This window comes from Artemia franciscana, chromosome 8 (genome assembly GCF_032884065.1).
Source record: "Artemia franciscana chromosome 8, ASM3288406v1, whole genome shotgun sequence".
Taxonomy (NCBI): Eukaryota; Metazoa; Arthropoda; class Branchiopoda; order Anostraca; family Artemiidae; genus Artemia; species Artemia franciscana.
In genome coordinates, this window is record NC_088870.1 from 2,318,255 (window position 1) to 2,332,307 (window position 14,053).

The following is a 14,053-nucleotide window of genomic DNA, read 5'->3' on the forward strand; positions in this document are numbered from 1 at the left end:
TTTTTCTAATTTTTCAGAATTAACCCCTCCCCCAACTACCCCAAAGAGAGCGGATCCGTTCCGGTTATGTCAATCATGTATCTAGGACTCGTGATTATTTTTTCCACCAAGTTCCATCCCGATCCCTCCACTCTAAGTGTTTTCCAAGTTTTAGGTTTCCCCCTCCCAACTCCCCTCCCCCCAATGTCACCAGATCCGGGCGGGATTTAAAATAAGAGCTCTAAGACAATATATCCTTCTAAAGATCAAATTTCATTGAGATCTGATCACCCGTTCGTAAGTTAAAAATACCTAATTTTTTCTAATTTTTCAGAATTACCCCCCCCCCCCCAACTACCCCAAAGAGAGCGGATCAGTTCCGATTATGTCAATCTTGTATCTGGGACTTGTGCTTATTTTTCCCATCAAGTTTCATCCTGATCCCTCCACTCTAAGTGTTTTCCAAGATTTTAGGTTTCCCCCCTCCAACTCCCCCCCCCCCCCCCAATGTCATCAGATCCGGTCGGGACTTAAAATAAGAGCTCTGAGACACAATATCATTCCAAACATCAAATTTCATTAAGATCCCATCACCCATTCATAAGTTAAAAATACTTCATTTTTTCTATTTTTCCGAATTAACCGGCCCCCACTCTCCCCCCCCCCCCAGATGGTCAAATTGGGAAAACAACTATTTATAATTTAAGCTCGTCCCGTCCCTGATACGCCTGCCAAATTTCATTGTCCTAGCTTACCTGGAAGTGCCTAAAGTAGCAAAACGAGGACCAACAGACAGACCGACAGAATTGGCGATTGCTTATTGGCTGGAATTGGCGATATGTCACTTGGTTAATACCAAGTGCCATAAAAAAACAATAGTAGGCGGAGCACTTTTGGGTTGACTTACTTGGTCACTGGTAAAGACACTAGCTTCCTAGTTCTATTTATATCGAATAATTTAAATATGTTTTTGCAACCAACAAGGAGGTCCGCCTGGGACAGGTGTCAATCACCTGATACCCTACCCTCTGCCGGGAGTTTCGTTCGTTATTGGGGACAAATCATCCAACACTTCCCGTGTTTTCCCCTTAAATTTCTCAAGGTACCCATTTGAACTTGGGTGGCTTCACCCTTGGCTTGTCTTATAGGAAACCGCCAATAATCCTCGCCCCAATCAAAGGATAAGCAAAACGAAGATTTGAACCTGTGGCCGTTCACTTGTGATTTTAGTTTGCCAGCCAAGACCGTATCAAAGAGGTGATTCATCCCCCCTTGACATGTTTGCAGACGTAAAAAATGGATATAGAATTTTTTGTATGTGTTTTCAAAGTTTTTCTACAACAAATCTCCCCCCCCCCCAAAAAAAAAACAACAACAAAATCCTGGGTACGGCCCTGGTGCCACCCATTTGGCCAGGATAGACAAAAAACTTCTTACGCTATTTTAATAATTCTAATTCTTAATTCTAAAATATATCATCGGTATACGTCGAAGATTGATAAATAAAATATCTATTTTTCTCATAGGTTCTTTTTTCTAAAATGCGAAAATGTTGATTGGAAAACTTTTTTAGTCAGACATATTTTTTTTTCTGGTTATTTCTCAGAAATAATCCATTAATTAATAGGGACTCATTAAATACTTTCATTAGCCTTAAAAGTGTATTTCATAATTCGTACTTTTTGGTTATGACTAGTTTAATGAAGCTATCTACGATGCCATTTAAGTACCTTGTATTTTGCACCTAATTTTGCATTGGTTCTAGGTGAGTTTGACTTTTGTTTTTGGGATTTAGGTCAATTACCTTTTCGACATTACAAATACAGAAATAACTAAGGGCACTGAAGATTGATAAGGATTGATGAAGATTGCCAAAGAGCATAATTTAAATTTTTAAATATTCTTTTAGGCTTGCTTTGGTAAGTAAGAGTCTATAACACGTCTACTTTATATACTAAGACCTTGATTTACAAATTGAAAATTTTATTGTAACACAAAACAGCTAAACACATTGAAAACCTCTCTAAATCGAGATCAAATTTAACGTAAATTTGTCATACGTTCTTTAAACTGGAATCTGCGCAGTTAGGTTCAATTCCAATTATAACAAATATTATGAAACAAGAGACCCTACAGAAATTTGTTTCCACTTAGGAGTGGAGCCAAAGAGCTTAAAGAGGAGCCAAAGAGGGTTTTTGATTGTGGAGCCAAAGAGCGTTATTGATTCGTTTTTGTTAGTATCAAATTCATTTCGATGAGTTTGTAACTTCCCATTGCAACTTACAAATCAATCGTCTACAAGCAACTTTGGTGAAAGACTGATTTTACAATAATGCCATTTCTAGCCTACTGAGAATCCTGAAAAGCGAATCCTGTTGGAGACTATATTTTTTTGCAGAATATTTGCTAAAAATAATTTTTTTGAGTTTAATTTAGTGCATTATGGATTCATGTGGTCTCTGTGGTAAAATTCTGCAGCCAGGATTTTTGTCAAGGTCTCATATTCCAACTTATTTCATGTAATTTTTGTATATATTTCACTTATTCCGCATATTTTCTATTTATTCTTAATTCCAGGACCTCATATTTGATATCTGTACTTTTATTAGGATTTAAAAGACGTGGAAATACCAGAGACTCACGGGATTCTTTCTAGGAGGGAGGGGGATCTAATACTTAGTCAAAAGGGCATCTTCAGACCCACAAAAATTTCGACTTTTTTCTGCATTTTGGAGACGAGGTCTCTTATCCACCGAAAAAAAAATCAGAGGGTGGTAGTGCTCAAACAGATTTTAGCAATCTTCCCTGGCTCCCATCCCTTCCATGTCAAGGCATTGTCGTGTCCTCTATTTTTTATATTACTTGTTTTATAGCCAAATTTTTACAAATGGTTTTCCTTTCCTTTTTTGTTTGTTTGGATATATAAAATCTTAAAAATCATAAACATACTAACATATTTTAAGCAAAAATTTGACAAAGACGTCAAACAACGCAAATAAATCTACTAGTAATTTAAATGACTATTTCCATGCTTGTCGAAGAGCTTTCTTAGCAGCAAGTCTTCTCGTTACTATCGATGATGCGATTAGTCCCAAAAGCACTGTTGATATTAGCCAGTGATCAAAATCATCTTTTAAAACATCAAATGTCTTTGACGGCATAACAAGAGTGAAAAATAAATCTGAAAAGAAAAAATATCACATCAGTGATTGGATGAAGACCCATCTCCATTGTCCTTAAAAAACAGTTTAATAATTATTACGACAATCGGGTTTCTCTGAGCGAAAAAAATAAATATTATCAACAATTGTTTGTGCTCTAAGAATACTGGCATTATTGGAGACAATTGTTTTTAATAACAATCACGTCTCTCTGAGCTAAGAGATAAATACTACTACTACTACTACTAATAACTCACTGCAGCACCAAGCCGCCTGAGGCCAACACAGCTACGCACGCTCCTCCTCCAACCTAATCTATTTAAAGCCTACCTCTTTACACCCTCCCAGGAAGTTCCCATTTCCTTTAAATCTTTATTTATGACATCCTCCCAACCCAGACAAGGACGACCTGCTTTCCGTGTAGCCCCAGACGGTTGACCAAAAAGGACAATCTTCGGTAATCTGTCATCCTTCATCCGTAGAACGTGGCCGAAAGGTAAAAATTATAATTGTAAATTTCTTCATTTAAGAAATAACTGCAGACAACTCTTATATTTTATGGTTTAATACTGCATTTTTCCTTTCCCATTTTAAAGCTTGAAATACTGTTTTAAATACAAGTTTACAGTTGAATGTCCCATTTTGACTTCCCTGACCAATGAATTTTTCCACGAATTTTTAATAGTAAACTTTTGTCTTAACAATATGTTTCTACAAGCTAACAGAAAATTGTCACTAGTAACTGTTTTTAAGTACTTTAACAACACTATTGAAAAAAAACTGTCGATTGATCATGAGCGCGGAATTAAAAAAATGGAAAGATAAAAATTAAACATGCAGATTTCTTCATTTAAAAAATACAGTTGGAAGACTATGAAATTTTACAAATTCGTATTACATTTTTTACTTGTTTATTCCTAGTTTACAGTTGAAGGTCTCACTTTAAATTTCCGGTCTAAAATATATTTCAGTTGATTGTTAGTACCCAACTCTTATTAAAAAGCAATTGTATTTCCACAAGACAACAAACACTTTAGTTATAACTGAGACGGCAAAAACAGACCTAAAATAAAGCAAAATTTATCGATGTCATTTGTGTTACAAGCCTTACAACTCTATCTGTATCTTTTGATTCCATAAGACTGTATTCAACAATAGCCTCAAAGGGTCTGCAAAAATATTCGTAAAGAAGAAAAAACGAGGATATTTTCAGCCAGTAAAAATGAGAAAAATATTGCAAATATTGTGTTGCATTTAATACGAAATGCAACATTGTGGCCAAGACCTCGGCTCAACCGTCTTCAGTGTAAAAAAAATAAATAATAAAATAAAAAACAAAAACAACAGAAAGCCTTTCTTGTCAACAGCAGGGTCTTTAACTTTCGGTTTCAATAATATTCATTTCCCAATTTGTTTTAGCACATTTCTGTTTAGTTGGAACAGTATTTACCAGTCATAGAGTATGAGTTATTAGGGATAAAAACCATTATTTTACACAATGATAAAGTTACCGGCAAAAACAAGACCGCTTTGGTCATGCAGCATACATCATGGGTCGATCGTACATTATACATCGTTAATGTCAACCAAATCTATTACCATACACAGCTAAAATTATCAGCAAAAGAAAAACCGCATCAATTATTTATTAGAGGCCATTCGTATAGGCCGTTCTAAGCCATTCGTATAGCCGAGTGGTTAGCACTCCAGACTTGAAATCCTGAGGTCAGAGGTTCGAGCACTGTTGCTGGTTTGGAGATGGGTCAATGGTATGGCCCTTTAAGCTCATCCAGAGTCGAACCAGCTCTAAAGAGGTACCTGAAGATATTGGGGGGGGGGGGGGGGGGTGTCGGGTAATTTGTCCCCAACCACGCATCACACTCCCGACCGAAGGCATCAAATCAGGAGATCGGTACCTACGCAACGCGGACCATTACCCAGCATGCAAAAAAGATTAAATTTAAAGTTTCGTAAAACAAGCGCTCATATGGCACTTGTGACGAGGCAAGATGAGTCAAGAGCCAAGAGCTCATATGGTATGAGCTCTAAATAATTCTAAGAATCAATAGATTGATTTAAAAGGAAAATCAGAGGCTTAATGCCGGTCAGGATTTAAAATAAGAGCTCTGAGTCAGAGCTTCTAAATATCAAAAATTCATTAAGATCCGATCACCCACTCGTAAGTTATAAATACCTCATTTTTTCTAATTTTTCCTCTCCCTTTAGCCCCCCCCCCCCCCCCCGATGGTCGAATCTGGGAAAACGACTTTATCAAGTCAATTTGTGCAGCTCCCTGACACGCCTACCAATTTTCATCGTCCTAGCACGTCCAGAAGCACCAAACTCGCCAAATCACTGAACCCCTCCCCCAACTCCCCCAAAGAGAGCGAATCCAGTACGATTCTGTCAATCACGTATCAAGGACATTTGCTTATTCTATCCACCAAGATTCATCCCGATTCCTCCGCTCCAAGTGTTTTCCAAGATTTCCCCCTCCAACTCCCCCCAATGTCAAAAGATCTGGTCGGGATTTCAAATAAGAGCTCTGAGACATGAATTCCTTCTAAATATCAAATTTCATTAAGATCCGATCACCTATTCGTAATATAAAAATACCCCAATTTTCACGTTTTCCAAGAATTCCCGTTTCCCCCTACAGCTCTCCCGAATGTCACAGGATCTGGTCGGAATTTAAAATTAGAGCTTTAAAGCACAAGATCCTTCTAAATATCAAATTCCATTAAGACTTGGTCACCCTTTCGTAAGTTACAAATGCCTCATTTTTCCAAATTACGCCCCCCACCAACTCCACCAAAGAGAGCAGATCCGGTCCAGTTATGTCAGTCACGTATCTTAGACAGTTTTTTATTCTTCCCATCCAGTTTCATCCTGATCTCTCCGCTTTAAGTATTTTCTTAGATTTCCGCCCCCCCCCCCAATGACACTGGATCCGGTTGAGATTTAAAATATGAGATCTGATTTACGAGGTCCTTCTAAATATGAAGTTTCATGCAGATCCGATCACTCCTTCGTAAGTAAAAATACGTCATTTTTTCTATTTTTTCAGAATTAACACCCCCCCCCCCCCCAATAGAGCTGATCCGTTCCAATTATGTCAATCACGTATCTAAGACTTCTGCTTATTTTTCCCACCAAGTTTTATCCCGATTCCTCCAATCTAAGCGTTTTCCATGATTTTAGGTCCCCCCCCCCAAAGTCCCCACAATGTCACCAGATCCGGTCACGATTTAAAATAAGAGCTTTGGGACACGATATCCTTCTAAATATCAAATTTCATTGACATCCGAACACCCGTTCGTAAGTTAAAAATACATCATTTTTTCTAATTTTTCAGAATTAACCCCCCCCCCCCCCAACAACCCCAAAGAGACCGGGTCCGTTCCGGTTATGTCAATCATGTATCTAGGGCATGTGCTTATTTTTCCCACCAAGTTTCATCCCGATCCCTCCACTCTAAGTGATTTCCAAGATTTTAGGTCCCCCCCCCCAATGTCACCAGACCCGTTCGGGATTTAAAATAACAGCTCTGTGACACGATATTTTTCCAAACATCAAATTTCATTAAGATCTGATCGACCGTTCGTAAGTTAAAAATACTTCATTTTTTCTATTTCCGTTATTTCCGTTATTACCAAGTGCCATAAAAAGCCTTAGGTATTTTTATAGATTCATTATATTTTGTTTTTGTCCTTATAGTCATTAATCATGATCTACTTCTTCACACACACACACACACCCTTCGCACCTTAAAGGACAGGAGGGGAAAATTTGCCTAATAAGTTTTTTTCTCGCCATCAGTACTTTCTACTTTGCTTTTTGTATTTCTTTCTTAGTTTCTGCAAGCCCTTTTCTGATTGTAACTGTTATTGCCGTATCGCTAACAATTGTTTGTCATGACCTATTTTGCCAGTGGATGTTTTTTCAATCCCATCTCCACTCCAATCAAGAGAGGCGTGTTATAGTTAAATTTTAACATTTAAAATAACACCATTCAAAACATCACTTACACTTGGCTTGTACGAATTCATTGGCTGATAAACGAATTATTCTTAGGCAATACAAAATACAAAAAAAAACACGACCCGCCCGTTTTGAGGTGGTTTCTTCTATAAAGTAATCTTAAATTATCATCATACAAATACCCAGTTAATATATGCAATAAGATTTCACATAACACATACTAATTTTTTTACCAGAGAACAAACAAATTCGCAAGTAAGATACAAATACAATGTTTATTTCTAACACACACCCCCCCTCCCAAACTAAAAATTATAATTTGAACCAGAATACTCCTCTTTTAAATATTCTTAGTTTCGACTACACATATACGGATTGTTTTGGATGGAATTTTTTATATCTGCAGCTTCACAAGTAACGGGAAAAATACAATCCAAGCAAAATTTTAAAAAGCATAAATACATAAATTTATAAGAAAATAAGAATACTAGAAGAATATTTTTATAAATATATATTTTTCAAAAGAGTAGTGGAGTTCAGTGTTGATAACTTTCGAACTTCAAAGCAATTTCTGAGAAAAACATTTTGTTGGGCTAATACTTCCATTGTCCGTTTGTTACTAAAGTTTTTCTTGTGACACATACAATCACATAAGGAAAAGGAACTTATAAGAATCTTTAAAGCGGTGTTCACATACGTGTCCAGCTAGAATCTCAAGTCTTATGCGGGCAAAACTTTCAAATTGTAATCCCTATTTTTCCATTTCCTTCAAAATCTTCGAGGTTTTACAATTTTATTTACAGCCAGAGAGAGAAGAACGGAGAGGGGAGGAGGAAGAAAAATACCTCAGCCGTAGACAAAGACTAGGCTAGACAAAGGCAAAACTTTCAAAATTGTAATCCCTGTTTTTACTGTCACAAGATATTGGATGAGACAAGCCGAAAAATTAAATATAAAATGAGAAAACAAAAATTAAATTTCAGTTTTAAAATATAAACATAGATGATGAAAATCGCGAAACTTGACACATTCTAATTGGCTGTAATCGAAAAGACCCTCGACTTTAAATTCTAGAGTCTATAACTGGATGCTTAGCTGTAACTTGTCTAGCCAAGTACCAAATTTTACTTGTGAATGGTAGCTGTCTAGACATTGATTTCTGGCCAGACACATGTCTAGACATGGGATTCTAGCTAGACACGCATGTGAACGCTGCTTAACCCGTTCAGAGTTGTTGAAAGTGAAATGAATCCTAGAAGTATGCAGACTGAGTTTCAAAATTACAACCACTTACTGGGAGAGAGAGAGAAAGGCGAGAAAGAGAGAGACAGAGAAAGAGAAAAAAGGAAGAGAGAGAGGGAAGAATGGAGAGGGGTGGAGGAAGAAATAATAAGGAGAACTACCTAAGCCGTAAACAAAGACTAGACAAAGCAAAACTTTCAATATTGTAATCCCTGTTTTTACTGTCACAAGATAATGGATGAGACAAACATAAAATGAGAAAACAAAAATTAAATTTCAGTTTAAAAACATAAACATAGATGATGAAAATCGAGAAACTTGACACATTCTGATTGGCTGTAATCGAAAAGACCCTAGACTTTGAGTTCTAGAGTCTATAACTGGATGCTTAGCTGTAACTTGTCTAGCCAAGCGCCCAATTTTACTTGTGAACGGTAGCTGTCTAGACATTGATTTCTGGCCAGACACATGTCTAGACATGGGATTCTAGCTAGAAACGCATGCAAATGCCGCTTAACCCGTTTAGAGTTGTTGAAAGCGAAATTAATCATAGAAGTATGCAGACTAAGTTTCAAATTACAACCATTTACTGGAAGAGAGAGAAAGGCGAGAAAGAGAGAGACAGAGACACAGAAAAAAGGAAGAGAGAGAGAGGAGAAGAACGGAGAGGGGTGGAGGAAGAAATAATAAGGAGAACTACCTAAACCGTAGACAAAGACTAGACAAGTCGATTCCAGGTCTGCCGGATCTGTGCGAATCCCAGTAATGGGACCAAGTGTTTTATTGTAGTTGATAATTCCTTCAGGTGGTATTGGTAACTCAGGTACATACGGAATTAATCCCTCCCTTGGTTCGTTAGAGTGGATGGTAGGTCTTCTTGGATCTAAGAAAGATCTGGGCATTTCTAGGATGCCTCTTGAGGGCACAGCCACTATAAGAGAAAGTATGAATATTACTTCATTGTTACTTATGGCATTTCCATTTTTTTAGCTGTTATTTATTGACGAGAGCTCTCCGTAAATACAGGACAGAAATTTGATTCCATCCGTATGAGATTGAAGCAAGCAAGAATTCAGCTTCTACAAGACAGACATCATTATTTGTTGTTTCTCAATTTGAGTTTAGTCTACTTATTAGTCAAGTTACTTAGATTTGAATGAGACTGTAGAAAATATCTATAAAATAAAATTGATTCTAAAAAATTAACTTATTTTCTTTTTTCAAAGAGTACCTAGGTTTGGAATAAACTTAATCCAAGCATAAAAGTACTAGACAGTTTTTACCAATTTAAATTTGTTTTACGCATAGAGCTATTAAGATAAGGATAATTTTAAAATTTATTAAATTGTATTAATTTATATAATTTCACTTTTTTTTAAACATTTCACTTCATTAATCCACGTTTATATACTGCAAAAGAAATTTTATTGCTATGTGTCATGAAATATGATATTTCGTGAGTATTCAGCTGTTTATATTGAACTAAGTATACCCCCCCCTGGTAATTCAACCCTTAATGCAAAAAAAACATTTCATTTGTTCAATTCATTTCAATATTTCTTTTTAGCTTTTATTGCTTAGCAGTACACCCTTGTAAGCTTCGTTTTTAGTGTCCTTTTAACTTGTTTTACCTTTAAATATGACCTTGCAAGCTTACCTTTTGACGAGCTTTTAACTTTTAACTTGTGATTTTATCTTAAGACATGCCCTTGCAAGCTTAGCCTATGGTGTGCCTTTAACTTATTCTTCAATTTTTAACTTGTGAGTTTACCTTAAGAAACGCCCTTACAAGCTTCGCTTTTAGTGTGCTTTTAACCTTTAACTTGTGATTTTACCTTTAGACATGATCTTGCAAGCTCAGTTTTTGACTTGCTTTTAACTTTTTAATTCATACTTTAACTTTTAACTTGTGATTTTACCTTGAGACATGCCCTTGCAAGTTTAGCTTATGGCGTGCTTTTAACTTTCAACTTATTCTTCAACTTCAACTTGTGATTTTATCTTTAGAAATGCCCTTACAAGCTTAGCTCTTGACGTGCTTTTAACTTTTAACTTATTCTTCAACTTTAACTTGTGATTTTACCTTTAGAAATGCCCTTACATGCTTAGCTTTTAGTGTATTTTAAAATTTTAATTTGTCATTTTACCTTTAAACATGACCTTGCAAGCTTAGCTTTTGACGTGCTTTTAACTTCTAATTCATACTTTAACTTTTAGCTCGTGATTTTACCTTTAGAAGTGCCCTTAAAAGCTTCAGTTTTAACGTGTTTTTTAATTTAAATTTGTCATTTAACCTTTAAACATGGCCTTGCAAGCTTAGCTTTTAACGTGCTTTTAACTTTTAATTCATACTTTAACTTTTAACTTGTGATTTTACCTTGAGACATGCCCTTGCAAGTTTAGCTCATGGCGTGCTTTCAACTTTTAACTTATTTTTCAACTTTGACTTGTGATTTTACCTTTAGAAATGCCCTTACAAGCTTAGCTCTTGACGTACTTTTAACTTGGGCTTTTAGCCTTGCGTGTAACTTCCTAAATTGTGCTTTGACTTTTAACTTTTAACTTGTGATTTTATCTTGCTTTTGCCATGCTTTTGCAAGCTTAGCTTTTGGCTTACTTTTAACTTTTAACTGATTCTTTAACTTTTCACTTGTAATTTTACCTTTAGAAATGCCTTGGTAAGCTTAGCTTTTGAAGTTGTTTCAACTTTTAACTTATACTTTAACTTGTCATTTAAACTTTTAACTTGTTCTCTAATAAATAGGACCAAGTATATTAAATGGTCAAATAAAAATTAAGATAACTTAAGAATACTAATTTCGAAATCTGAAGAAATAGAACATTTACTTAAAAAAATAACACAGGACACACTTCCCTAAGAATACTAGAAACAGAACATTTACATCAGATAAAAAAAAATACTGGAAAACTTGTAGGATAAGATATTGACACAACCCAGAATTGTGGATCATGAAAAAAGTATATAAGACCCAAATAACATTCAAAGGCTCAGAAGAATCTTTGCCTAATTGTAACTATCCTAGTTTACCCCTCACTAACTCCTGAGAGGGATTCCACATCTAAGGTTGGGTGAATTATGACAGTTCTTTAACTTTTAATATGCCCTGGTAAGCTTAGCTTCCGACGGGCTGCTAATTAACATTCTGTATTGTGATTTATTATGAATTGTAGTAATATTACTGCAATTCGGAACGGATGATCTTCGCCCAGCAAAAACAGTAAACTGATTTTACTTTCTGATTCAGGAACAACACTTTCACTTTTCCCAACTTTGGTTACAAATATATAAACATTTAAACAAATTAATGCTTCTGAATTCCTCAGTCTTGCATTCTATATTCAGAAGCAATATTTGGATTTCGCAGAAAATATGTTCAAGCTCAAACACAAAACACAAGTACAAATCCTAAATTTCAGAAATCATGTTTTAAGTATGTAGACCCAGTGTTATCAGTAAAAGACTAGCTATGATGTAAAAATGAAAGTAAAGGATTGAGGGGAGGCAGCCCTCACTATTTTGTATCAGCAACTCAATATTTTCATTAGCATTCGGTAAATCATTCGGTAACTCAGAATTTTCTTTTCAATAATGTAATCTTCTAATTACACAATTTCCTACATCCCTAATTACCAGTGCAATAATTACCTAGAATATGTTTATTGGTAAGTCCAAGATGCGTTATTGTTTCTATCATAGCACTTATTGCAGCCGGGAATATATAAGCTTGCACTTCTACCATTGGTTTGACGTCGTCGAAACTTGTAAAAACTATAATAGGAACAAATAAAATTAATTACCATGTATATATATATATATATATATATATATATATATATATATATATATATATATATATATATATATATATATATATATATATATATATATATATATATATATATATATATGTATATTCATATATAAAGAAAGAAGTTTAGTAAGTTTAGAAAGTTTAGAAACTTCGTTCTAAGTTTAGAAAGAAAAATATATGCAAAATATTCAATGTATGAGTTACCAATTATTTACTTGCTCTAAAATTGCATTTAGTTTAAATGCATTTTAATACTGTTTTAATTACAATTTATCCTTTAATATCGACGTAAGAGCTCACTGTCGCTATCACGGGTTTTTAAAGGGAATGAAGGAGAGAAGAAACAGGAGAGGAAGGAGGAGGAGACATGGCACGATAAAAAAAAAATTATTAAGACCATGAATGAACCCCCACTGTTGTAAATGAGTAAAAATATTGATTAATTTATATAAAAAATGCCAAGATCTAGTATGGTAAAACCAAAACTAAAAGGATGCACAGAATTAACACTAAAGTGTGAATTTTTAGACGGCATTTCAATTTTGCCATTTTTACAACTTTTTAAAAAATAGAGAGAAAAGCATTCACGATCCCTGTAAATAAGGAAAATATTAAAACAAAATGACAAGGTTGTGCCAAAAAGACAAGCTTAAAAAATGATCCAAAATGAATTAAGGAAAATAACCATATTTCCAAACTGAACATACATGTGACAGCCAATTTTTGGCTGGCATAATGTTCGCATTTCAACAAATAGCAAAAAAAAGAATTTCAAAACAAAAGCATGCATGCTCAAATAGATAGTATAAAAACACGAGATTCCTTACGAAAACGTAGTACTATACAAAAAATACTCAAAGGCCATTTCAACCATACCATAAGCGAAATTCAATCGAATATTTTCTACTTATTAACAGGTATAATATTTTGTCTTCCAATAAACTTGTAGAAAAAAAATGTTAAAAATAAAACCATTCATAACCAAATAGATGGTGCTTAAGTATTGATGCACCAGGCTTTGTTCATAAGCAAATTACTGTACGAGTAAAACTTCAAAACAAAGACAATTTCAACCATTATATAAGCAAAGTAGATGGCAGAATATTAAAATAAATTAAAATGAAAGAATTAAAATGAATACTTAAATGAATAATACAAAAATGAATAATTTATATAAAAAATGCCAAGATCTAGTATGGTAAAAACCAAATCTGAAAGGATGCACAGAAGCAACACCAAAGTGTGAATTTTTAGACAGCATTTCAATTTTGCCATTTTTACAACTTTAAAAATAGACAAAAAAATATCCAAAAAGATAAGCTTAAAAATTATCCAAAATGAAATAAGGAAAATAACCATATTTCTAAACTGAACATATGTGTAATAGCCACTTTTTTTGCTGGCATAATGTTCGCATTTCAGCAAATAGCACAAAAAAGAATTTCAAAACAAAAGCATGTATACTCAAATAGATAGTATTAAAACACGAGATTCCTTACGAAAACGTAGCACTACACAAAAATTACTCAAAGGCAAAGGCAATTTCAACCATACGATAAGCGAAATTCAATCAAATATATTCTACTTATTAACTGGTATAATATTTTGTCTTCCAATAAACTTGCAGAAAAAAAAGGTTTTAAATAAAACCATTCATAAACCAAATAGATGGTGCTTGAGTATTGATGCACCAGACTTTTTGTTCATAAGCAAGTTACTATACGGGTACAACTTCAAAACAAAGACAATTTCAACCATTCTGTAAGCAAAGTAAATAGCAGAAAAGAGACAGAGTTTGAGGTAAAACCATTCAAAACCAAATAGATGGTGCTTGAGTATTGATGCACCAGACTTTTT

At 34.6% G+C, this 14,053-nt stretch overlaps 1 protein-coding gene across 1 annotated transcript in view; it reads right to left on the bottom strand.

Annotated features, from left to right (window-relative positions):
* Nucleotides 1-1,945: 1,945 nt before the first annotated feature.
* The window catches only part of LOC136029871 (ER membrane protein complex subunit 1-like), an 85,035-nt gene continuing 72,927 nt past the window's right edge, over nucleotides 1,946-14,053 (bottom strand). The window contains exons 13-15 of the mRNA XM_065708334.1: nucleotides 12,031-12,153; nucleotides 9,064-9,294; nucleotides 1,946-3,160 (exon numbers count right to left, since the gene is read on the bottom strand). Coding sequence (XP_065564406.1) covers nucleotides 3,000-3,160; nucleotides 9,064-9,294; nucleotides 12,031-12,153 — 515 coding nt within the window. The 3' untranslated portion in view covers nucleotides 1,946-2,999. The remainder of the gene's footprint in view (nucleotides 3,161-9,063; nucleotides 9,295-12,030; nucleotides 12,154-14,053) is intronic.